At 35.4% G+C, this 27,724-nt stretch overlaps 2 protein-coding genes across 2 annotated transcripts; one reads left to right on the plus strand and one right to left on the minus strand.

Moving 5' to 3' along the window:
* The first annotated feature begins 97 nt into the window (after window positions 1-97).
* Window positions 98-16,379, plus strand: LOC127171405 (sterol 26-hydroxylase, mitochondrial). The gene is made up of 9 exons (XM_051120056.1): window positions 98-627; window positions 3,074-3,264; window positions 3,922-4,121; window positions 10,419-10,616; window positions 11,407-11,570; window positions 11,752-11,918; window positions 14,045-14,126; window positions 15,160-15,363; window positions 15,829-16,379. Exons 1-9 carry the CDS (start codon window positions 412-414, stop codon window positions 15,982-15,984), a joined length of 1,578 nt encoding a protein of 525 aa, XP_050976013.1. The 5' UTR covers window positions 98-411; the 3' UTR covers window positions 15,985-16,379.
* A 1,466-nt stretch (window positions 16,380-17,845) lies between these two features.
* On the minus strand, window positions 17,846-24,605 carry rnd3b (Rho family GTPase 3b). Its single transcript, XM_051120064.1, has 5 exons — window positions 24,227-24,605; window positions 23,995-24,082; window positions 21,660-21,769; window positions 18,895-19,023; window positions 17,846-18,308 (listed from the first exon to the last, which is right to left on the minus strand). Exons 1-5 carry the CDS (start codon window positions 24,332-24,334, stop codon window positions 18,063-18,065), a joined length of 681 nt encoding a protein of 226 aa, XP_050976021.1. The 5' UTR covers window positions 24,335-24,605; the 3' UTR covers window positions 17,846-18,062.
* Between the last annotated feature and the right edge of the window lie 3,119 nt (window positions 24,606-27,724).

The raw sequence follows: 27,724 nt of genomic DNA on the forward strand, positions 1-27,724 counted from the left end.
TCAGTTCAAAAATCCGAAGAATCATGTGACACTGGAGTAATTGTTCAACAGCTTAAGACAAAAGTTACATAGTTATTAAAAAGTCTTAACTGACCCCAAACGTTTGATCGGTAGATTCACTTGAAATTACAATAATACGCCGTAAGATTACATTATTAAATAGTTATGATTTTTACTAGTAACAGTTGTATTTCGGTAGAAACAATGGTTGCCGTGGAGGTGAATGGGTACACTAAATAGGAATGGTAGATAGAAAACACTGTCGACTTTCACAGAATCTCAACACGAACGAGTTTACTCAAGTTCATTCGGAGGAAAAGAGCCGCTTTTGACACAGCCTGCCATTACAGGGTAGCACACTGCTGTAGCAGGGCTTTTGTACAGATTGTGCTGTGGACTGCGTGATTAGAAATGTTTTCCAACTCATTGTTGAGAACTAGATTATTTTTATGCAAGTTGGACTACGGTGGAATGAAATGCCTGACATCGGCATCCTTCGCTCGGACAACCAGTACATTAATAGGTGATAAACAAAAAACCATGGACGACTTGCATGGTCCTAGCTTTCTCACATCATTATACTGGCTCTTCGGGAAAGGTTATTTTCAGACGACACATCAAATGCAGGTAAAGTATTAGTATTCAGTGTTGAACCAACACGTTTAGTACCTCCAGATGATGATGGCTTTAAATCTTTGTTATATATGTATTTCACTGTTGTGTACCTTTCACTACTTACGTCAACGAGTGGGATGACATTTTCAGTAATATTTCTGAAACTGTTTACAATCGAAACCTAAAAATTATATATATATATATATATATATATATATATATATATATATATAAGTAACAAAATGTGTTGTCCACACACAAAAGTGTGTTAAGAAACAACACAGGCTGTACTGTTTTCGACACATACTTTAAAGAAAAAAAAAAAAAAAAAGCTTGGGTTGAGTCAGGATCATAATCTTTCCAATGGTTAAATATTCCCATTTCATTAAGAGGAATGAAAATATAATTGACCTGCAAGGAAAAATGCAAAATAATAATCTAATTGATTTCTGGGGTGAAATCAGTAGAAAAGAATAAATAACTGTGGTGTATGTGGTGTAAGTGGTTCAGAGGAAATTACTTTAGTTGTGGCAGAAACATTATTATGACCTGTTCAGCTGTGTTAAAAGTAACTCCTTTTGTAGTGGGTAATATGGGTAATAATGAGGATGTGACTATTTCTCTGCAAGAAGTTTATGATGCAGTTATGATGTTAAAAGATAAGGCATGGGGTATGGATAAGTTATCTGCTGAACACTTAAAGGTGCAATAGGAGATCTTGGAAAATGCTAAGTTTAACCTGATAGCACTGAAAGCGAACGTCCCACCCTCCCTGCAAATCGCCGTCCAAAGCCACGCCCCCTGAACGCAATAAACCCACACAGACTAACCGACCAGAGACAGCATTACTACAATACATTGTAACACCGAGATGAAATGTTAAACAGCCAAGATAGGAAAACCGTGTGGTGCTAATAATGCACGGATGGCGTGTTTTCCCCGAGTTTAAATAAAACGCCTCACGCGTCATCACATTCGTCCACACACAAGGAGATGGAGCGAGGAAAAATGTACACAAGCATGCATCCAACTCAGGTGACAACAAGTAAGAGAATTAATAAAATAAAGAGAGACAGATGACGGTAGAGCGAGTCATCTCTTCACCTTTCCAGAACGTACAGACACGTTATGCACATGCGCAGTCGTCAGTCTGCCTCAAAACTATTTGACAGGCAGGTAGGAAAGTCAATCAAAACGTTCGGTTCGAACGTTTTGATTGGACGAACATTTCTTGGTCTTATGCCTTCCACAGAATATATAAACATGTATAAATACATTTAGACCACTTAACTTAATGATTGCTATCGGGATGTGAAGACACTTTCAACCAGCATAACAAAAAATGTTTCTAAAGACAATCACCTATTGCACCTTTAAATTTTTCGAGTAGAAAAATCTGTCCTCTGCTTGCCATTTGCCATGTTAGTGCCTATTATAAAAGACAAAGCTGGCAAAATATACAGCATGAATAATTACCATCCTATAGCTTTGGTCAGTATTTTATCCACGGTCTTTGAAAAGACATACTAAATAAATTGAACAGTTTGTCCAGACATTTGACAACCAGTTTGGTTTCAAACCTAAACATGGCACAGATATGTGTATTTTTTACTACAAAGGAGATTTTAGATTTGTATAACAGGCATAATTTTACAATTTCTATTTGTTTTATTGAGCCTTGTGTAAATCATAAAAAAACATTTTACAAGTTACAAAACAGAGGGGTTTCTAAATTTCTAGTGAGAATTCAGGCTTTTGGTACACTTATCAGTCAGTGTATGTAAAATGGGGTAATTATGTGTCTGCTCCATTCAGTGTATGTAATGGAGTTAGACAGGAGAGCATTTTACGCAATATAACGTTCAGGTATGTATAGGTTATCAGACTCTGCAAACAGTATAGTTTAAATACTTTTGAACCCGGCACTAAGTTCAGTGAGATTTTTCTCCAGTATGCAGAACCATGTGATATTGTGGATTCTGTCTGTCTATATTATTTGTCTGTTTTATTGTTTGTATATTTGGACCATGTGTGTCCTTAAAGTAAAATTCTTTAGTAATTGTGTAACAATGATACATAACCCCCTGTTTTCACAAACAAGGCTTAAGCCCAGTCCCAGACTATTTTTAAAGGGATCATCGGATGCAAAGTTCACATTTACATGTTGTTTGAACATTAATGTGTGTTGTCAGTGTATGTACACATCTACCCTATAATTATATAGTTTGTTTGTGAAGGAAATGAAAGCAACTGATAACTGATTGATCTTGAAATATGTCAGTGCCCTTGTTTTTGTCTCAAGGTGTGTCTAATGTTTTTTCTAAGGCATGTTTATAAAAATGACTTTAATGTCCTAATTGAACTATGGCCTAATCCTGGCTTAGTCTAAGTCCTGTCTGTGAAACCAGCCCAACATGTTTTGTGTGTTTCCTAACACTAAAATGTCTAATTAATGCAGATAGAGCACAGCAAAATCTACGGCCCCCTTTGGAAGTCCAAATATGGACCACTGGTTGTTGTTAATGTGGCTGATGCAGACCTCATAGAACAGGTTCTACGGCAAGAGGGTCGCCATCCCATCCGTACTGACATGCCTCACTGGAGAGGCTACCGAAAACTCCGGAATCATGCCTATGGACCCCTCACAGAGTAAGTAACACCCCAGTATTATTGGCACGAGCATTCATCTGTTATTTAAATACGTTCATTGCACACATAATGTGCAACCATAATGCTTTCAGCTGCTGCTAAAGCAAATATAAAAACATCTGCAGATGTTATTAAGAGTCAAATGTTGTGCACGTCTGAACATGTATTGAATAGCTAGAAACATGCCTGAGGACACACATTATTGTGTCCGTTGAACAGTAAACCAAAACCTAATTTGAGAAAAAAATTTATTGAACATGTATGATACATTAACCCATTTTATTGGGAATAAATAGGGAATTGTTTTTAAGATTTTACAGTGAGCAATGAAATTGCATAGACGTGAGGGATTCTTTGTGAGGGATGACAACAGATCAATAAAGTTAATAAATTCAGGTGTTAGTGGGAAAACCGGTTTTGAGGAACCATAACAACCTCCAAACATAAAAGAAAAACTGAGGGCTTACTCAATCAGTATTCAGACACAAACTTAGACGGACTATAAGGTCACTACATTTATCAATTTACCACATAATCAGTGTTCTAAACTTATTTTGAATATAAAATGTCCAAAATGCTTTATGTTATCAAATATGTATGAGAAAGTCATTATGCTGTTATGCTGACAGAAATGACAATACTCATTTCCGGTTTCAGAATGGGAGCGGAGTGGCAGCGCATTAGAAGCATCCTGAATCCTCGTATGCTTAAGCCTAAACACGTGTCCTCCTACACCAATGCCATTAATGGTGTGGTGAGCGACTTTATTGAAAAGGTGGCTAAGCTTAGGACAACCACAGGCAATGAGGTTATGGTGTATGATGTGGCGGGCGAACTGTACAAGTTTGCCTTTGAAGGTATGACATATTGGGTAATTTCAAGGTCAAGATATTGCATTATGCCATAGAGTCATTCCCAGGTTTTTAGATCTTTTAGACGTTGGTATCTATAGCATAACAAAGGCCACTGGTTATCCTGTAAAGAGCATTGGCCTTGACTTCTAGTCATGTGCAGCTGACTATCTTAACTATCACTGTTAAAATTTTTCCTGTATTTTTACAATACATTACTGGCAACAAGGTTACCAGCAAGTTGCTGTAATTTGTTTTACAGCAATGTACTGTAATGCAACTTTACACTACACTGTGTGCAGAATTATTAGGCATGTTGGTATTCTGGTCATATTTTTTTTCCAAACACATTTTACCAATTCCAAACCACATCAGTCTTAATAACTACTGTTAATTTTGTGTTTAATCATTTATATGTGATATATAATTGTCCGTGAAGGCTGGAAGTGAAAAACTCCTTATATTCAGGTGTGCAGGATTATTAGGCATGTTTTCGTTTACAGCTAAAATGAGCCAAAAAAGAGATTTAACCCAGACTGAAAAGTCCAAATTATTAAATGCCCATGAGAAGAATGCAATACTAATGCATTACAAGAATTTGCAAAGTTAAGGCTTGACCATTGGACAGTGAAATGCTTGTTGAGTCTGCATGGTCAGAAAAAACAGGTGGAGAAGAAAAGATGCATGTTAACTGCAAAAGAATTAGGAATTAAGGTGAAGAATTAGGTGTGACACCATCAGGAACCGTTTCCAGTTCTCCAGCGCCACCATTTTCCAGAACTGCAACCTACCTGGAGTCTTCAGAAGTACAATGTGTCAGGTTCTCAGAGACTTTGCTTGGTAAAAAATCCTAAAAAATGCCCCTGACTTAATAAGAATAACAAGCTGACGTCTTGTGAAATACATGAAGACAGTTTTTTTTATATGCTTTAGAGACAGATAAGTTGAGAGTGACTCTTGAAGGACAAGCATCACATCCTCTTGTACCTCTGATTCAAGAATTGATCTTCTAAAATCTGCCAGTAAGTTTTGGGAGTTCATTTTAGTCCATCTCTGCAAGTCAGACTTTTCAGGATAAGAGACTAAACATGAACTCCCAAAACTTACTGCCAGATTTTGGAAGATAAATTCTTGAATCAGAGGCACAAGAGGATGTGATGCTTGTCCTTCAAGAGTCACTCTCAACTTATCTGTCTCTAAAGCATATAAAAAACTGTCTTCATGTATTTCACAACACGTCAGCTTGTTATTCTTATTAAGTAAGGGGCATTTTTTAGGATTTTTTACCAAGCAAAGTCTCTGAGAACCTGACACATTGCACTTCTGAAGACTCCAGGTAGGTTGCAGTTCTGGAAAATGGTGGCGCTGGAGACTAAACGGTTCCTGATGGTGTCACACCTAATTCTTCACCTTAATTCCTAATTCTTTTGCAGTTAACATGCATCTTTTCTTCTCCACCTGTTTTTTCTGACCATGCAGACTCAACAAGCATTTCTCTGTCCAATGGTCAAGCCTTAACTTTGCAAATTCTTGTAATGCATTAGTATTGCATTCTTCTCATGGGCATTTAATAATTTGGACTTTTCAGTCTGGGTTAAATATCTTTTTTGGCTCATTTTAGCTGTAAACGAAAACATGCCTAATAATCCTGCACACCTGAATATAAGGAGTTTTTCACTTCCAGCCTTCACGGACAATTATACATCACATATAAATGATTAAATACAAAATTAACAGTAGTTACTAAGACTGATGTGGTTTGGAATTGGTAAAATGTGTTTGGAAAAAAAATATGACCAGAATATCAACATGCCTAATAATTCTGCACACAGTGTATGTAGAATGATGTACTGTATAACTACAAAAAACTATTGTACTGTATTTTTACAGTACTTTGTAATTTTGTTTTTACTGTAATTTGCTATTGTGATTATTATTGTGTATTGTGTAGTTGGAATAGTACATACAAATAGTTAGTAAAATTGTGATAATTCAGAATAAAATTACAAATCAAAAGATAATCCAAACATTTTTACAAAAGTATTTTTATTAAAACACTTCAACCCAGAGTACAGTGCATCAACAATTTACAGCCATGGAAGCATTTTAAGTGTGCAAGAATATAAATTAAACAAACATGTGCATCTTGAGTTGGGAATCAATGTCCTAAGAGAGACCTTGTTTTTTCTTAAAACTATCTAAAAATTAACAATCTTAAAATTAGCAAAAACAACAACTAGGCGACTAGTCTCATAACCATCACCCCTAATTGCAGGGCATGTGGGTGGTGGCAAACAGGTCACTGACCCTCTCTTTAAAGTCCTCCATTTAAACATCATTTTGGACAGAATGAAGCTGTTGACATGCAGGGTTGATGCCCATCACTTGGCACCACTGTCCTAATCTTCTGCTCACTCCCTGTCTGGCAGTATACAGTGGGTACGGAAAGTATTCAGACCCCCTTAAATTTTTCACTCTTTGTTGTATTGCAGCCATTTGCTAAAATCAAGTTCATTTTTTTTCCTCATTAATGTACACAAAGCACCCCATATTGACAGAAAAACACAGAATTGATGACATTTTTGCAGATTTATTAAAAAAGAAAAACTGAAATATCACATGGTCCTAAGTATTCAGACCCTTTGCTGTGACACTCATATATTTAACTCAGGTGCTGTCCATTTCTTCTGATCATCCTTGAGATGGTTCTACACCTTCATTTGAGTCCAGCTGTGTTTGATTATACTGATTGGACTTGATTAGGAAAGCCACACACCTGTCTATATAAGACCTTACAGCTCACAGTGCATGTCAGAGCAAATGAGAATCATGAGGTCAAAGAAACTGCCTGAAGAGCTCAGAGACAGAATTGTGGCAAGGCACAGATCTGGCCAAGGTTACAAAAAATAATTCTGCTGCACTTAAGGTTCCTAAGAGCACAGTGGCCTCCATAATCCTTAAATGGAAGACGTTTGGGACGACCAGAACCCTTCCTAGAGCTGGCCGTCCAGCCAAACTGAGCTATCGGGGGAGAAGAGCCTTGGTTAGAGAGGTAAAGAAGAACCCAAAGATCACTGTGGCTGAGCTCCAGAGATGCAGTCGGGAGATGGGAGAAAGTTGTAGAAAGTCAACCATCACTGCAGCCCTCCACCAGTCGGGGCTTTATGGCAGAGTGGCCCGACGGAAGCCTCTCCTCAGTGCAAGACACATGAAAGCCTGCATGGAGTTTGCTAAAAAACACCTGATGGTGAGAAATAAGATTCTCTGGTCTGATGAGACCAAGATAGAACTTTTTGGCCTTAATTCTAAGCGGTATGTGTGGAGAAAACCAGGCACTGCTCATCACCTGTCCAATACAGTCCCAACAGTGAAGCATGGTGGTGGCAGCATCATGCTGTGGGGGTGTTTTTCAGCTGCAGGGACAGGATGACTGGTTGCAATCGAGGGAAAGATGAATGCGGCCAAGTACAGGGATATCCTGGACGAAAACCTTCTCCAGAGTGCTCAGGACCTCAGACTGGGCTGAAGGTTTACCTTCCAACAAGACAATGACCCTAAGCACACAGCTAAAATAACGAAGGAGTGGCTTCACAACAACTCCGTGACTGTTCTTGAATGGCCCAGCCAGAGCCCTGACTTAAACCCAATTGAGCATCTCTGGAGAGACCTAAAAATGGCTGTCCACCAACGTTTACCATCCAACCTGACAGAACTGGAGAGGATCTGCAAGGAGGAATGGCAGAGGATCCCCAAATCCAGGTGTGAAAAACTTGTTGCATCTTTCCCAAAAAGACTCATGGCTGTATTAGATCAAAAGGGTGCTTCTACTAAATACTGAGCAAAGGGTCTGAATACTTAGGACCATGTGATATTTCAGTTTTTCTTTTTTAATAAATCTGCAAAAATGTCAACAATTCTGTGTTTTTCTGTCAATATGGGGTGCTGTGTGTACATTAATGAGAAAAAAAAATGATAAAAACTTAAATGATTTTAGCAAATGGCTGAAATATAACAAAGAGTGAAAAATTTAAGGGGGTCTGAATACTTTCCGTACCCACTGTATTTGAAGAGTGCAGATGCAAAACCAGCTAAAAGCCAACTCGGTCAAAAATAAGATAATGATACTGAGTGAATGCTCCTGACACATATTATACGTCCATAAAATACTTTTACTTCAAACTCGCTTAATTCCAGCCTCTGCCCAATCAGAAGTACCAGTACTTGCATAGAAACCTGTACAAAGTAGCCAGAAAATAGTTAATATAAATTCTGTAGCACAGATGAAAAATAAATTAATAAATAAATACAGTTGAATTCAAAAGTTTACGTACACCTTGCAGAATCTGCAAAGTGTTCATTATTTTACCAAACTAAGAGGGCTTATCATACAAAATGCATGTTATTGTTTATTTAGTACTGACCTGAATAAGATATTTCACATAAAAGATGTTTACATATAGTCCACAAGAGAAAATAATAGTTGAATTTATAAAAATGACCCGTTCGAAAGTTTACATCCACTTGATTCTTAATACTGTGTTGCTACCCAATTGATCCACAACTGTGTTTTTGTTTTGTTTTTTGTCTAGTGATAGTTGTTCATGAGCCCCTTTTCATGTGTCCTGAACAGTTAAACTGCCTTTTGTTCTTCAGAACAAATGTGAAGATCAGGGTAAATTTAACTTATTTTGTCTTCTGCCTAACATGTAAGTACAGTATTTTCTGTAGGTTCTAAAGGGCAGTTCTGAATGAAAAAAAATGATATTTAGGCAAAATAAGAAAAATGAATCTTCATTCTGTTCAAAAGTTTTCACCCCTGGCTCTTAATGGATCATTATTCCTTCTGAAGCATCAGTGAGTGTTTGAATCTTCTGCAATAGTTGCAGGAGGCCATCATTTGTCCTCAGGGTGAAAAGATGGATCTCAAAATCATACAGTCATTGTTGGAAAGGATTCAAATACACAAAAATGCCTGAAAAACCAAAGAATTTGTGGGACCTGAAAGATTTCAGTGGGCAGTTTAACTGTTCAGGACAAACAAGGGACTCATGAACAACTATCACTAAACAAAAAAAAAAAACCTGCTGTGGATCATTTAAGTAAGAGCACAGTAGTAAGAATGTGATCATTTTTATAAATGCAATGATTATTTTCTCTTGTGGATTATATGTAAATGTCTTTTATTTGAAATATCATATTCAGGTCAGTACTAAACAAAAATAACATGCATTTTGTATGATAAGCCCTCTTATTTTGGTAAAATAATTAACATTTTGCAGATTCTGCAAGGTGTATGTAAACTTTTGACTTCGACTTTAAATAAAAATTAAATAAATTTTAGTAATACTTACAAAAAACTGCCTTGTGACAGCATTGGCCTTCCCAGGGTGCAAAGACAAGTGGACCACAGTCTTTGTTGACTAATAGATCATTAGTAACTAATAAAAGTAATTGTCCACTACTCATATACTCATAATCATTTTTATCAATCCCCATGCTACAGAACTGGTCTCCCACCTAAATAACATTAGTTAATAACCTGTAACGTTACCAATATCTCTGACCCCAAACCACCCATTTACATCCCAAGTGAAAATGTATTTCTGAACCATGTTTGCATAACTGTACTATTTTTCCCCCAAATAAAGGATTATGACGACATATTTCAGTCTTGACTATTATGTTAGTGACAGTTTTATGAGATAAAACTCAAAAAACAAAGATGTCACTACCACCACATGTTTTGGTCGTGACTGTTTCGGTAGTGACAGTTTTAGATACTTTTAAACCTATAGTTCAAAGATGCTACTTAGCACAGTTCTGGGGTGCGTTTCCCAAAAGCAACTATGGTTGTAAGTTCTGTCGTTGCCAATAGATTTCAATGGAACTAATGACCATAGTTAGCTATTTGGGATGCTTTTGGGAACAGTTGTACACATATAAAAACTTAATGTTATGGAATAACTCCCAAAAAAGTGTGCTTAATTATAAAAAAAATGGTGTTCGATAGTGACGTTCCTTAAAGTTATACACAGATTTTTCATACTTTTGAACACATTTATCTCAAAATGATGGGGCCTATCTGTTCACCATGTGGCTATGAGAGAGAGTGACACTTTCTATAAATGTAGTGCTGTAGTTAAAATCAGCCTCAGCCAGTGGACTAAAAACTTTTTTTGGTAGTGACATTAAAATCCAGGACACATTTTTTTACATAAAGTTTCATGATTTAGGGTTAGAGAGTGTGAGTGTGTGTATGTGTTGTCCATCACACTAATGTTGTTTTTGTATTTCCCTCATAAGGAATATGCTCAGTGTTGTTTGAAACTCGTATGGGGTGTCTGAATGATGTGGTTCCTGAAGAAACACAGAAGTTTATCTTCTCTGTTGGGGAAATGTTCCGTCTTTCTCCCATTGTGATCCTGTTCCCCAAATCTCTCTGGCCCTACATGCCTTTTTGGAAGCATTTTGTGGCTGTTTGGGACCATTTGTTTAAAGTTGGTAAGTCTGTTTCTTTTACTGTCATTAAAAAAAAAAAAAACATTAAATTAATACTGTTATGTTACTGTTATTAAATACAATTACTGTTATGAATAAAAAAATTTTTATTGTTGTCTTTTTTATATAATCATTACTGTTAAAAAGTTTGGGATTAGTAAGACATTTTTAAAGGTAAATTAATGCCGATTTCCATCATAAAACTCTACATAGTGCAAGCTGATGGGTCGTTAATGCAAACTGATGATTTTCACAGTGTTAAACTACTTGGCACAAGCTGATTGGTTCATGTTGCATACGCAGCCAATAAGCTTGCGGCTTTACATTTAAATGGCTGGTTAGTGTTCACTTGAGTTCCTCTGAAACCCTCCACCTCCCCAGCTCCACCTGTATAGATCTGATGTGGGTATTATATCTTAAAGAATTAGGTCACTCCTAAATTAAAATTTCCTGATAATTTATTCACCGCCATTCAAGATGTTCATGTCCGTCTTTCTTCAGTCAAAAAGAAATTACGTTTTTTTAGGTAAAACATTCCAGGATTTTTCTCTATATAATGGACTTCATTGAGAGCCAATGGGTTGAAGGTCCAAATTGCAATTTTAAATGCAGCTTCAAAGGGCTCTATATGATCCCAGCCAGAATAGGAGACAGAATAAGACTTTTTTCAAAACATTAAACAGTCCCCCAAACATTTGAATGGTAGTGTGTAGAGAGACTCTATTCTAGACATACTTTCATAACAGAATAACAGAATGCCAGTCATCTTCAGATAAGCTGTTTTCTTGCACAGCGGATGAACTGGTGCGGAAGAAGATGACAGAGATACAGGAAATGGTGAAACATGGGCAGCCAGTGGAGGGCGAGTATCTCACACACCTCTTGATCAGTGAACAGATGTCCTTCACTGAGGTTTTGGGAAGCATTACAGAGCTTCTGCTGGCTGGAGTCGACACTGTGAGTATCTTCATTCTTTACAGTGGCAATGCATTGCAGATATTTTTATTTTGTTTTTGGAAGTTTCATTTTATAAACACACTTGCCATTTGCAGCATTTGATTTAAAACTAAAGGAAATAAATAAGCAACGTAAGTAACGTACTTGACATTCTCCATTTTTGATGCATGCTCATTTTTAGACATCAAACACTATTTCTTGGGCGCTATATCATTTGGCACGGGAGCCAGAGATCCAGCAGAAGCTGTATGAGGAGGTTATCGGTGTCTGCCCAGGAGACAAAGTGCCCTGCAGTGAAGACATCACCAGGATGCCATTGCTAAAGGCCATCGTTAGAGAGACTCTTCGGTGTAGTATCTTCTGTATCTCTCAGTTATACTGTTTATAAACATATTTAAAGGAATAGTTCACCCAAAAATGAAAAGTTGCTTAAAGGAGAACTCCACTTCCAGAACAACAATTTACAAATAATTTATGCACCCCCTTGTCATCCACAATGTTCATGTCTTTCTTTCTTCAGTCACAAAGAAATTATGTTTTTTGAGGAAAACATTTCTGGATTTTTCTCCATATAATGATGATATGTACTGATGATATGTACATGTACTGATATGGTGCCCCGATTTTGAACTTCCAAAATGCAGTTTAAATGCGGCTTCAAACGATCCCAAATGCGGTTGTATACGATCCCAGCCAAGAAAGAAGGGTCTTATCTAGTAAAATGATCGTTTTTTTTTTCATAAAAATAATACAATTTATATACTTTTTAGTGCTAAATGCTCATCTTGTCTTGCTCTGCCTGGACTGTTTTTGTTCCTGTTCATGACAGTTAGGGTATGCCAAAAAACTCCCATCTCATGTTCTCCTTCAACTTTAAAATCGTCCTATATCGCTGTTTTACCTTTTTTTGTTAAGGGTGTTTGATCTTCTTTGCATGCTCACTTTGCAAAGACTGGGTCGGAATTCTGCAATGATGTAGGATCATTTTGAAATGATTTTTGAAGTTGAGGGAGAAAATACGGTCAGAGTTTTTCAACATACCCTAACTGTCTTGAGTCAGAATACACAAGGACTACAAGGCAAGACAGGCATTTGAAAATAAGTATTTCAATTGTATTTTTTTAATGTAAATAACCGATCGTTTCTCTAGATAAGATCCTTCTTCCTTGGCTGGGATCGTTTACAACCGCATTTGGGATCGTTTGAAGCCGCATTTAAACTGCAATTTGGAAGTTCAAAATCGGGGCACCATATCAGTCCATTATATGGAGAAAAATCCTGAAATGTTTTCCTCAAAAAACAGAATTTCTTTACAACTCAAGAAAGAAAGAAATGAACATCATGAACATTCAATTCAAAATTCAATTCAAATTTATTTGTATAGCGCTTTTCACGATACATATCGTTGCAAAGCAACTTTACACCAAATTAACTTTTTTACAATATATGTAGTAGTAGCTTACTAGTGTTGACTATGTCAAGTTGATGTACATATGGCAGAGATGTATAGTAAAGATCAATTAATGACGGAATCAAACATGGATTGTATGACAAGGGGGTGAGTACATTATATGTGAATCTTTGTTTTGGAAGTGGACTTTTTCTTTAAAATGAAATCATCCTCAAGCTGTTGAATATGTAGATGAGTTTGTTTCTTCATTGGAACAGGTCTCGGATCCTTTGCAGTGAATGGGTGCTGTCAGAATGAGAGTCCAAACAGCCGATAAAAACATCACAATAATCCACACGACTCCACTCCATCAGTGGAGAAACTGAAAAAAGCAATATTATGGATAAAGGACTCATATTTTAGCTGAAAACAATGGTTTCCCTATTGAAAAAAATATGTTGTTTTGAAGCATGGCATCTGGTTTGAGTTTAAACTGGTCCTTAGTTGATCTTTAGCTGGTTAAAGCTGGTTCTGAGCTGGTTATAAGCTGGTCCTGAGCAGGAGCTAGTTGCTTATGACCATCTTATAACCAGCTCATGACCAACTAAGGACCAGCTCAAACCAGCTGCCATGTTTCAAAACATACCTTACCAGCATATGCTGTTTTTTTCAACAGGGTTGACACTGAAAATGTCTTAATCATGTATTTGTTTACTTCAAACACGTAACTTTTCACTTCACAAGACATAAATTCATGGGCTGGAGTCGTGTGGATTACTTGTGGATTATTGTAAAGTTTTTATCAACTGTTCGGACTCTCATTCTGACGGCACCCATTAACTGCAAAGAATCCAGTGGTGATCAAGTGAAATAATGTAAAATATCTCCAAATATGTTCTGATGAAGAAACAAACTTATTTTGGATGGCCTGAGGGTGAGTACATTTTCAGTAAATATTCATTATTAATGAACTATTTCATTAAAAAGCTATCTAATGTGCAAGTGCAGTGTGAAAATATTGTAAAAACAGTGTTGTGTTAGTTTGCAAAATTAATCCTCCAAACATGTTCTTTGACATTCTCAGTTTATATCCAGTGGTTCCTGGGAATGCTCGTGTCATTGCTGAAAGGGAAATAGTTGTGGGTGACCACCTCTTCCCTAAAAATGTAAGCTGAACTACAAACTGCCATTTTATAAACAAATACAGATGAAATCTGATATACATTCTGCAAAATGTTAATTATTATACCAAAATAAGAGGGATCTAATGCAAGTGACTTTTTTATTTAGTACTGACCTGAATAAGATATTTCACACTGAAGATGTTTACATATAGTCCACAAAAGAAAATAATAGTTGAATTTATAAAAATGACCCTGTTCAAAAGTTTACATACACTTGATTCTTAATACTGTGTTGTTACCTGAATGAACCACAGCTGTGTTTTTTTTTTTTTTTTTTTTTTTTTTTGTTTAGTGATAGTTGTTCATGAGTCCCTTGTTTGTCCTGAACAGTTAAACTGCCTGCTGTTCTTCAGAAAAATCCTTCAGGTTCCACAAATTCTTTGGTTTTTCAACATTTTTGTGTATTTGAACCCTTTCCAATAATGACTGGATGAATTTAAGATCCATCTTTTCACACTGAGGACAACTGAGGGACTCATATGCAACTATTACAGAAGGTTCAAACGCTCACTGATGTTCCAGAAGGAAAAACAATGCATTGAGGGGGTGGGTGAAAATTATTTGAATTTAAAGATCAGGGTAAATGTAACTTATTTTGTCTTGTGAGAAACATGTAAGTATCTTCTGTAGCTTCTGAAGGGCAGTACTAAATGAAAAAAAAAAAAAAAAGATATTTAGGCAAAATAATAAAAATGTACACATCTTCATTCTGTTCGAAAGTTTACACCCCTGGCTCTTAATGCATGTGGATCATTCAGGTAACAACACAGTAAGAATCAAGCATATGTCAACTTTTGAATGAGTTCATTTTCATAAATTCAACTATTATTTTCTCTTGTGGACTATATGTAAACGTCTTATATGTGAAATATCTCATTCAGGTCAGTACTAAAACAAAATAACATGCATTTTGTATGATCCCTCTTATTTTTGTAAAATATGTAAAGTATGTAAACTTATGACCTCAACTGTAGATATCCAAACTAATCAGCACTGTGTATTCTGTGTTTTCCAGACTCTCTTCCACCTCTGCCACTTCGCAGTGTCCAACGATGAGAATGTGTTTCCAAATCCTTCTGTCTTCCTCCCCCAGCGCTGGATCCGGGAGCAGAAGCAGTTAAACCAGCATCCCTTTGGGTCTGTGCCATTTGGTTTCGGCATCCGTGCCTGTCTGGGTCGCAGAGTGGCTGAACTGGAGATGTACCTCCTCTTGTCCCAGGTAAGAATGAATATATCAGTCAGCACAGTCACCGTCAGCAACATTTCACAGATGTTTCTGTTATAATATGAATAGACTTCTTTTTGTACCTCACAGATGATTCAAATTTATGACACACTGGCATTTTTGGTTCGAAATACTGTACAGTGAGGCTTACATTAAAAATCTGGATTCAGGTTTTGTGGTCAAACCACAATACCTATTGCAAGCCATTACATTACGTCATATGAGCTCAAATGACTATTCGACAACAGAAAATATTTGTAGACAATTTTTGGCTTTTGTCGACTAATCGTTTCAGCCCTAATCTGCAGTCCTTAACCTTTGGTCCAACCTCCTCTGCTAACACAGAGATTCTGCTAATCAATGAGTAACTATGTTTTGAGAATGCTCCCTGTGATACACATTACACCTAAATAAACTGCATGTTTAGGTCAATGTGCCTTCTTTTTTACCCTTCTGCAGTTAATAAAACACTATGAAGTGCGTCCAGACCCTTCAGGAAAAAACGTGAAGCCGATCACACGAACTCTGCTGGTTCCTGCCACATCTATCGACCTGCAGTTTATCGACAGGCAGAAGGAACAAGAGGAGCCAGTCAAAGCAAATACTTCTATATGAATAACGACGCACTTCTTAAAGCAGTTTGCTTCTTGATAATGTTGTTTACATATTTCATATGACTTATATCCACCTTATCTTTCCTGAAAGAGTGGGGGCAGCCATTTGTAAATTGCATGGGTTTGGCTTCCGGTCTCATCTGCTTCCAGCTATTTTTAGCTGAACAAAACAGCTTGTTTTGCTGTTTGATATAGCAAACTGGTGTGTCTTACCATATTATTTTAATGAATACTAAGAATATTAAGAATACTATTGATATTAATTGCATCACTTGTCCACAATTTGCATGAAATTCTTCTCTCACTAGTTAAGTTTCAGTATAAAATCAAACTCCACTGTTGCCCCCATGTGGGAGACAATTGAAATTGCAGTAAATGAAAATTTTCCAGCTTTTACATATTTCTGTTTTTCCAATGGAACATTTTCCTTTTTTCTATCCCAATCTTACAATAACTTTACTATGAAATAGATTTTGCAAGCCCATCACCCAGTTGCATTCTCCTCACTTGCATTCTCAAGTTTATTTTGCAGATGATTTGACCTTTTACTCCTTAATGGAGTAGTTCACTTCCAGAACAAAAATGTACAGATAATGTACTCACCCCCTTGTCGTCCAAGATGTTCATGTCTTTCTTTCTTCAGTCGTAAAGAAATTATGTTTTTGAGGAAAACATTGCAGGATTCCTCTCGATATAGTGGACTTCAATGGCGCCCTCCAGTTTGAACTTCCAAAATGTAGTTTAAATGCAACTTCAAAAGACTTTTAAATTACAATTTATATATTTTTTAACCTCAAACGCTCGTCTTGTCATTAAAACATTGATAATACTTTTAAGGTTGAGGAGAAAATTAGACATACCCTTACAGTCTTGAATAGGAAAAAATGGGATCTTTAGAGTCCTCTGAAGCTCTCAAACTTGGGGGCACCAATGAAGTCCACATTTTGGAGAAAAATCCTGAAATGTTTTCCTCAAAAAATAATTTCTTTACGACTGAAGAAAGAACAGACTTTTTGGATGACAAGGGGGTGAGTACATTATCTATATATATATTTTTTTTGTTCTGCAAGTTAACTTCTACTTCAAAAATAAAAATAAAGGAGCTTTAGCATACACAATTTTACAATATTTTCATATTTTCCCAATTTACCCGAGTTTCCAATTGTATCCAGCAGATGGCAGTGTTAGATCAAACTAAATGCAATAGAAAGCTGAAGGAAACGCTCCTTTTGCCAGTGTCAGTGAAGGACGTTTCAGTATAGCTTATATTTAAATAAACACAGTATATTTTTGTACTATGGAAGTCAGTGGCTACCAGCAACTGTTTGGTCACCAGCATTCTTCGAAATATCTTCTTTTGTGAAGAAGAATGTAAGTCATACAGATTTGGAACAACTTGAGGCTGAATAAATGATAACAGAATATTCATTTTGGTGTGAACTGTCCCTTTAAGTTATTCTAAAGAAAGAATACAGTCAAACCCTAAAATCCTCATACTTAAAGGATTATAAAAGTTTAGTTTGTCTATGATGTGTTTGCATATAATAACATGAGTTCACAACAGTTTTCAACAGGTATGCTTCATTTATTGCCTCATACTAATATCTCATATAAAAAAAAATACCTACAATGTGTATCTGTGACATTATTTGACACTTTTTGATGCAGTCAGGTCTAATAGTACAGGACTAAGTTAGCAGCACTGACCATGCATTAAACCAAGTTAGTTACAGCTATAAACTGGAGTATGCTGCAATGCAAAATAACACAACAAAATCCTACGGAATTCTTCTTTGGACAGTTTCTACAAAGTTATTAAGTGCTTATTTGGCAGTACATAGGAACATTTTCCCTGCTTGAGGTTTTATTTAATGGCTAAAAATATTCTGAGGTGCTTTTAAATGGGAGAACAAACAGCATCATCATTAATACTTGTCACTGACTCAGTCGTACATATTGCGAATACTAGTGAAGTGCAAAATATCTCCCTTCAGTTTATGTCCTGTAAATTCCCCAATGGAATTTTAGTAAGAATCCTGATAGGAGAAGGAATGCATGCAGATGAAATGGCTCCTGAAATCACATGACTGTGCAGGTTTTTGCCTTGGTCTTGTGTAGACGTGACACTGAGTCCAGCTCAGGCCTGTTAGAAACATGTGAAGTCCTCTTTTTGGCTCTGCTGGACTTGATGCGCTTCACGTTCTTGTTGCTTTTACTGATACAGGCCAGTGTGGCTATGTGAAAAATGTCCCTCACGCTGTTCTCAGACTGCTGTGCTGAACACTCGATGTAAGGAGCCGAGATCAGCTTGGCCATGTTTGAACCCTAAAACAAATAGTCAAAAATGCCTCAGTACATGATTTCCTGTCATCTAATGCAGACGTCAACAATGTTGAGTCAATTTAAAGGCATAGTTCACCCAAAAATGAAAATTATGTAATTAATTACTCACCTTCATGTCATTCCAAACCTGTAAGACCTTCATTCATCTTAGGAACACAAATTAAGATATTTTTGATGAAATCTGAGAGCTTTCTGACCCTTGTAAGGAGCCAGTCTTCTCTGAAAGCTCTCGGATTTCATTAAAAATATCGTAATTTTTGTTCTGAAGACGAACGAAGGTCTTACAAGGTTGGAACGACATGAGGGTAAGTAATTAATGACAGAATTTTCATTTTTGGGGTGAACTATCCCTTTAAAATATAATGTACAAGTATATGACTGTGTGCAACAATAATGATTATTTTAATGGTTTGCAAGCTAAGCATCTTAAAATCCTTCTACTAATACTATTATACTTAAAATTCTATTCTAAGGATCTCATTGCATTATTTTCTAGTACATGCTTTTAACATTCTTTGTTGTATCTGTTCTTTTTCATTAAGATGTAAAATGTTCTTTAAAAACCCACCTGGTCATATGATGAAGGAATGTCATTGGACAGCTGTACAAATGTGGCCAGGTCTGCACGCAGGTCTGACTTGCATCCAACCAAAAGTACTTTAGTATTAGGACAGAATTCCTCAATTTCTCCCTTCCACTAAAGGATTTAAAAACAGTGTTAGATTGATGACAATCATAAAATCATATGTATTTAAAGAAAATTCTGATATGTAGCTGTATTCCTATTGTTAACTATAACTATTAAAAAATTGTATTGTTTCTTGTATTAAAGCAAAATAAAGTCTAAACAACAATATATGACAAACATATATTTTTTTAAATTGAAAAAAAAATAGAATTAAAAGTTTAGGACGCAGTATTAAAATTAAAACAGAAATTAAAAAAGAAAAAAGAAATGAAAATAAAAAAAATAAAATAAAAGCTAAATCAATACTACGATTGGATATATGGCCCATTCTAAAGAACTGGTCCAAAGTCAGTTGGAAATGTTTTGAAAAAAAATTTTGTATGTATGCAAATTGTGTAATATCCAAGGTTTACACATTTCTAGTAATTGTGCAGTGAATTCTCATATTGTATTTTCAGAAGGTTTTGGAATATTTGTCCTCTCCCCAAATTTGTCACTACCGAAACACAGTAATAATAACTTAATTAGAAGGGTTATATTGACCTTTTAATATATTATATATAAAAATATAATATTTTTTTGCTATTTTATCACAATTTTTTTGAGGTAAATCAATAACAATTACCTTTTTAACAATATTTAAGTGTAATTTATGAGATTTGTTGTATTTTGAATCCAATTTTTCTTTGTAAAAGGCAAAAAGTTGATCATTCTGATTTCGAACTTAAAGGAGAAGTCCACTTCCAAAACAAAGATTCACATATAATGTATTCACCCCATTGTCATCCAAGATGTTTATGTCTTTCTTTCTTCGGTCGTAAAGAAATTGTTTTTTGAGGAAAACATTTCAGCATTTTTCCCCATATAATGGACTGATATGGTGCCCCGATTTTGAACTTCCAAAATGCAGTTTAAACGTGGCTCCAAACAATTCAAAATGCAGTTGTAAATAATCCCAGCCAAGAAAGAAGGGTCTTATCTAACGTAACAATCGGTTATTTTTTTATTAAAAATAATACAATTTATATACTTTTTAATGTCAAATGCTCATCTTGTCTTGGACTGCCTGGACTGTTTTTTTCCAGTTCATGACAGTTTGGGTATGTCGAAAAACTCCCATCTCATGTTCTCTATCAACTTCAAAATCGTCCTATATCGCTATTTTACCTTTTGTGTTAAGGGTGTTTGACCACCTTTGCATGTTCACTTTGCAAAGACTGGTGATGTAGGATGATTTTTAAATTATTTTTGAAGTTGAGGGAGAAAATACGACTGGAGTTTTTCAATATACTCTAACTGTCTTGAGTCAGAATACAGAGTTCAACGAGAGCAAGGCAAGACGAGAGTTTGAGAATAAAAAGTATTTAAATTGTATTTTTTTAATGTAAATAACCGATCGTTTCGCTAGATAAGACCCTTCTTCATTGGTTGGGATCGTTTATAACCACATTGGGATCATTTGAAGCCGCATTTAAACTGCATTTTGGAAGTTCAAAATCGGGGCACCATATCAGTCCATTATATGGAGAAAAATGCTGAAATGTTTTCCTCAAAAAGCATAATTTCTTTACAACTGAAGAAAGAAAGACATGAACATCTTTAATGACAATGGGGTGAGTATATGTGAATCTTTGTTTTGGAAGTGGACTTCTCCTTTAAGGATTCATTAGTTTGAACATACACTGAACCAAAAAAATATCATAACATCTTAGTTGATAATTCAGTATACTTTACTTTTATCAAAAAAAAAAAGATGATTTTCTATATATTAAGCTTACTGATATTTTAAATATTATTGTGGGAGTCAATAGATAATAAAAGGATCTTAGTAAACAAATAAGATTTGAATACCTAAATGCTTTTTAAATGTGTTTTTTGGTTGTGGGACAGCAGTTTGCACCAATTCTGCAGAATGCCCCATATGTTAAGTGTTGTTAAAATTCCTTTCAAAGACCAGAATATACTTATTATTTTTTCCAAAGAATCTTCTGTATAATTCTGGATTTAGCTGTTTGTTTGGAAAATGACAGACCTCACAAATTCTTTTTCACATTGTTTATATAACATCTACTGATTTTAGACCATGTTTGTTATCTTAGCCCCCATAACAATTATATGATTGTTCTTCATGATACTAACACACATTTGGTTTTAACTATCATTTTTCCTTCTAGCCAGTGGAGAACTCTAGCATACAGTATAGTGACTGTATGTTCTTTAGTTTTCCTAGAATCACTCCTGATGACATCAGCATAGAGTTGGCACAGATCAGTATAGTCAGTGGGAGCACCAGTGGAGACCGTAGCGCCCCAAAATGGCTAATTCTTGCACTCTCACAACCTCCTGCCTCCCAGTGACATCAGGGGTTACAAAGCACCATGTGGCACAAAGACTCTATGATTCTGAGACCCAACGTAAACAAGCTCTTATTGGTTGTCGTTGTCCCCCTCATGTGATAGCCAAAAGATCAAAGCCCTCTCACACATTCCCCGTCTCATTCATTGGACCCTTCTCTCAGATGTCTGGACTTTTGTTCTCAGTGCTACAAAGACAGCGCTTGTGAGAATATCCCAACCACAATTCAGAGCTATAAGAGTTTATAAACATTCAGCATCGATGAACAAATGTCTTTAAAATCAGCCTACCTTCCTTAACACATTCTCCAGAGTCTCTGGTCGGCCAATATCAAAACAGATGAGAACCGCATCAGCGTCCGGGTAAGAAAGGGGGCGCACGTTGTCATAGTATGGAGACCCTGCAAATAAACACAAAAACACTGTACTAATAAATAAATTATTATTTAACAATATGAACAATAAAAGACAATGGAAAATGTTGAACAATGAACATAGCATTTATGCAGCTGAATTGTTTTAAGGTATATCGCTAGTAGATTTATTCCATATCCACACTTTGCTAAGCTTTTCAACAGCGTAAAAACAATTTTATTATACAATTTTAGATTTTTGATTAATATATTCTAGCTTATAGGTTTAAATTTTCTATTTTTATCTATATTTCATTTTAATTTTATTTTGAGTTTTAAAAAAGTTTTTTTTTTTTTGTATTTCTGTATAGCTTTAATTTATTTTTATTTTAGTTTTAGTAATTTTAGTACTTCAACTTATTTATTGCAGATAATTGCCAAGGCAGCATTAAAAGTTTTTTATGTTTACATTTTTTATCTAATACATTATTTTATTTCAGCTTTATTTCAATGACCAAGAACAATTCTTAATAGTTTAAATAAATAAATAAATAAATATAGCTTCTGACAGACATGGCTACACATGCAGTGTGTCAGAATCCATGCTTTTTTTTTTTCATTTATAGCATGCAGTTTGTCTGCGTTTATTTATTTATTTAAAAGTCTTTAAATAAAGTCTAATAATTAAAAGTCAAAAGTAAATAATTTCCTTATCCATTTATTTATTGGAAGTGTCACTGTGAGTAAAATCTTCTTAGGACATTCTAAACAAGTTCGACTGATGTTGGTTGATTTTCTGCCGGGGTCCCTGTGCAAGTCACTGTCCCGCTATAGGAAGACAGCACATGTACTCATGATCCAAGCCCAGTAAATTAGGTTACAGTGCTATTCTGGGAGGTGAGTGTTGAATCTGCTCTAGAAAGTTTGTAGGGCTTGAAATGAGTTCAAACCTCAGATCATTAGCCATCATTACTAAAATATTTAAAGGTCTCATTTTGAAATGTCTGTCCATTCTGATAAAAGGATGGCGAGTAGCTTCATGGGTTGCTCACAAAAACATAGACGAGAAGTGAAAAAAAGATGATAACTGTAAGTTCAGATTTCATAATGCATAAACAGATTTGACAAATGTGTTGAAAGAAATCATGCTACGATCACATACTACCTACATATCTGTAGTTTATTTTGAGAATAGTATTACCTAACATTAACAACATTCATCTGAGTCATTCTAGAAGTGTGGGAGACAAGAGTGAGTCTGCTGTGTGAACATCACGGTCAATCTGTGGTCTTTATCAACTGGATTAGTCAGGTTTACTGTACACTCTTAAAAATAAAGCTTGGTCCTAACAGTTAGGACCAAGCACAGTTTTACAGCTTGATTGAGAGAATTTAATATGCTGATGAAGAGCTTATATTAAACTATTTAACTAAACTCAAGATGTCCCTATAAACATTGCTTTTGATAAGAAAAACCTGAAACCAAGCTGAACCGAAACCTTCATTTTTAAGTGTACATTAATAAAATATGAAAATGGCCCATTAACACTCACTTTTAGCCTACATTTTTGCTCTTTTGCTCTATCTTCACATCATCCCACATATTCACGATTTTATGAATTTCATTCGCCCACAGATGAATTGTGTTAGTCTAACAAGAATTTCTGTGGTCCTCACCCAGTCCCAGTCCACCAGAAATGGGAGGAGGTTCATGCCCTTTACATCACATAGCCCACAAAGCCAAAAACCTCACAAACTGCATTACAGCTGCTATAATGGCTAATAAATACATGTGACCCTAGACCACAAAACCAGTCACAAGTAGCTTGAGTATATTTGTAGCAAAAGCCAACAATACATAGTATGGGGCAAAATAACTGATCTTTCTTTTATGCCAAAAATCATTACGATAATAAGTAAAGATGATGTTCCATTAAGATATTTGGTAAATGTCCTACCGTAAATATATCAAAACTTACTTTTTGATTAGTAATATGCATTGCTAAGAACATTAACGTCGTTTTTTTCACAGCCTCAAACTGCAGATTTTCAAATAGTTGTATTACGGCCAAATATTGTCCTGTCATAACAAACCATCAATGGAAGCTTATTTATTCAGTTTTTAGATAATGTATAAATCTCATTTTAAAAAAAATGACCCTTATGACTGGTTTTGTGGTCCAGAGTCACATATGTGAATATGATGGAGGCTTAGATGATATTTTTTCAGAGACATCAAATTAGCTACATCAAATGGCTTCTGCTTCTCTTACCTGAAGTATCCCAAAGACTGAGCTCAACTCTCAGTGTGTCCACCTCAAAACTGGCTGTGTAGTTCTCAAACACTGTAGGAACGTAGTTCTGTGAGAGAAAGAGCAAATGTTTGATATTTAACTAAACAAAACTACTACCTCAGTGCTAAAACATAACGTTAACGTAAGTTTGAACCCACGACACCCGTGTCATTGAAAGTCGAATTAATAGTCGTGACTTTTCTCTACAAACCTCTGGAAAGGAGTCTTTGGCAAAAACATTTAACAGAGACGTCTTCCCACACTGAGTGTCCCCGACCACAACTATTTTACATTTCAAATCGTGATGGTGATCCATCATGGACTAACTGAGCCTCATCTTCATTCACTGTCGCTGAACATCAACCGGTTGACCCGAGTTTGCCGTCTGTCCATGTTACAGTACGTTAGAAATATTCCAGTAACGTTACTTTGTTCAAAGTGCTTTGAGTTGTCCTCAGTGTCCTCGGGGTGTGATAAAGGTGAGTTAGGACTAAAGCTGAACCTCGGCTTTCTGCGAAGGCGTGAGGCGCATCCTCTGTCCGCTGCGCTGAGAAATAAACGGCTTCTACCGTGTCGCTCTGGAGTCTGTGAAACATCCACATACTTGTGTGATGAGCGCAGCGCGGGACCGCCCCTCGCGTCGGCTCACATTCCAGCGCGAGTGCGCGCTGCGCGCTCCAACGCTCGAAAGAGACCAACGCTGCTAGAAAGACAGGATTTGTGTCTGAGGACTGAGATGTGAACAGTTAAACAGCATGTCAATTTTAATCTGTTTTTAACTAAAAAGTAAATGTTTGTGGGTCGTATAAAACTTTTTAATATTTTTAAATATTATCATCATCAAGGCAACATTTATTTGATCGAAAATGAAGACATTGATATTGTGAAATATTATTGAAATTTAAAATAACTTGTTTTGCATTTCAACATATTGTAAAATGTAATGTATTCCTGCATTCGGTTTTACGTGATCCTTCAGAAGAAGAAATATTTATTATTATTATCAGTGTTGAAAACAGCTGTGGTGCTTAATACCTCTGTGGAAACCGCGATTTTGTCAAGGTTATCTGATAAAAAGAAAGTTGTGGGCAGTGCGTCGACATATGGTGCAGCTGCACCTCGGGTGTCCCGAGATCGAATCCTGCCTCGTGGACTTTTCCCGATCCTACCCCCTCTCTCTCTCCCAATTACTTCCTGTCATATCTCCACTGTCCTTTCTAAGAAAAAATGGAAAAACACAACCAAAAAAAGCAGCATTTATTTTACGTCAGCATTTATTTTTATGTCACTGTCATTTTGATCAGTTGCATCCTTGCTGAATTAAATATTACTTTCTTTAACAAAAAGCTTGCTGACTCCAAACTTTCAAGTGGTATTGTAGCTTTTTATGTATGTATGTACACAACCAGTCAAAAGTTTTAAACAGTAAGATTTTAAATGTTTTTTTTTAAAGAAGTCTCTCCTGCTCACCAAGCCTGCATTTACACAATTTTGAAATATATTTTTTACTATATAAAATAACTGTTTTCTATTTGAATATATTTTTAAATGTAATTTATTCCTGTGATTTCACAGCTGATTTTTTGCATTATTACTCCAGTCACATGATCTGTCAGAAATCATTCTAATATTCTGATTTGCTGCTCAAAAAACATTATTATTATGTTGAAAACAGCTGAGTAGAATTTTTTCAGGTTTCTCTAATGAATAGACAGTTCAGAAGAACAGCATTTATCTGAAATAGAAACATTTTGTAATATTATAAATGTCTTTATCATCACTTTTGATCAGTTTAAAGCATTCTTGCTAAATAAAAGTATTAAATTCTATAATTTTTTTATATATTAAAAAAAAAAACACTTTTGAATGGTATAGTATATAATGTTACAAAAGCTTTTTATTTCAGATGAATGCTGTTCTTTGGATCTTTCTATTCATCAAAGAATCCTGAAAAAATTGTATTCAACTGTTTTAAATCTTGATGATGATAAAAGTTGGGGAAAGTTACTTTTAAAAGTAATGTATTACAGTTTTGCGTTACTCCCTGAAAAAGTAACTATTTACGTTAGTTACTTTTTATGGAAAGTACTTTTGCGTTACTTTTTAAATCTGGACGGGGCTTGCTTCTTTGTTTTTAATTTAGAACAATTGTAATGTAAAAGCCCTTTTACACCAAAAGTGAATTGAAATCACCTCAGGCTGAAAGAAAAGTACATTTATGTGGGAGATCACTCTTCAGCTATAAAAAAAATTAAGCACAAATGTTAGTTTATCTAAAGTAATTTTTGCTTATTAGTACAGTTGAATTGCATCATTAAAGGTCATCAGCAAACACACTGGTTAATAAAATGGGATTAAATACATAAAGGAAATTTGTTTTATTTAACATATTTAGTTATTGCATGGTTACATCATATTCTGAGTTTGCATTTCAGAGTTTTTATTCATTTTGAGGAATACTGAATCTTTTTTTTTTTTTTTTTTTTTTGTAAGTGAGATGAATTAATGCATGTTCACATTTAGTCTAGAATACAGTAACATCATGTTTACTCCCAGGTTCCCGACAGGAGATTTGTCAATCAATAAATAGGGAAAAAAGTAACTGGCGTTACTTATTTGAAAAAGTAACTCAGATATATTCTTAGAAATTCAAAAGTAATGCGTTACTTTACTAGTTACTTGACAAAAGTAATATTATTACGAAACTTGTGTTACTTGTAATGCGTTACCCCCAACACTGATAATAATAATAATAATAAATGTTTCTTGAACAGCAAATCAGCAATGATTTTTGAAGGATCATGTGACACTGAAGTCCAGAATAATGATGCTGAAAATTTAGATTTCATCACCATAAAAATTACATTTTAAAATATATTCAAACAGAAAACAGTTATTTTAAATAGGAAAAATATTTCCAAATTTGACTGTTTTTGCTGTACTTTGGATCAATTAAATGCAGGCTTGGTGAGCAGAAGAGACTTTACTAAAAACATAATCTTACTGTTCAAAAAAAGCTTTTGACTGGTAGTGTATGTATTTATTTACAGTTAAGGCTTCTTTTCCTAAATCCTGCAAATTCTAAATTAAAATGTAATAATAATTCATCACGGTCATCACTGTCACCACAAAATTCATCACTGTCTTGAATTTAAGTTCTAACCAAATTATAGGATGATGTCAGGTAAAATAGGCCTTTGTTCATAATGATGGTTTTGCACAGACTCATTGGCCCATTTTGAACCCACTCATTTTGAATGCTGATATTTAAATGGCTGATTTTTGTGAGCACACATTTTAATACTGTTCTAGAATATTTATCAAAATGTGGCAATGTGAAAACGTTCAGATATCCTTGGAAGTCTAATTCAGAGAGTAGTTTGCAAGGGTGTAATTCTCTAGACAAATTACAATGAGGAGGAATTTTAGTCAGCCCATTTGCAAAAGCTCTTAAAAAGAGCAGATATAGTGAACTATTTTATGTCAAATATCAACAAGTTGAAAATGGGTTGAATGTCCTATGATTTTTCAATACATTCTGACCTGATTGTCCCAAAGATCACTCTCCGTGAGGTCAACATACAAGATATTTTAAAAGAAAACAACCAAGGAGGGACTTTTCAAACTTATAGGGAGGGTAAGCTTTTGATGAAATGTGAGAAGAATGTCTTGCGGTTGGTTTGTCCTCTTTTCCCAACAGTTTCGCAAT

Source organism: Labeo rohita, chromosome 9, assembly GCF_022985175.1.
Source record: "Labeo rohita strain BAU-BD-2019 chromosome 9, IGBB_LRoh.1.0, whole genome shotgun sequence".
Taxonomy (NCBI): domain Eukaryota; kingdom Metazoa; phylum Chordata; class Actinopteri; order Cypriniformes; family Cyprinidae; genus Labeo; species Labeo rohita.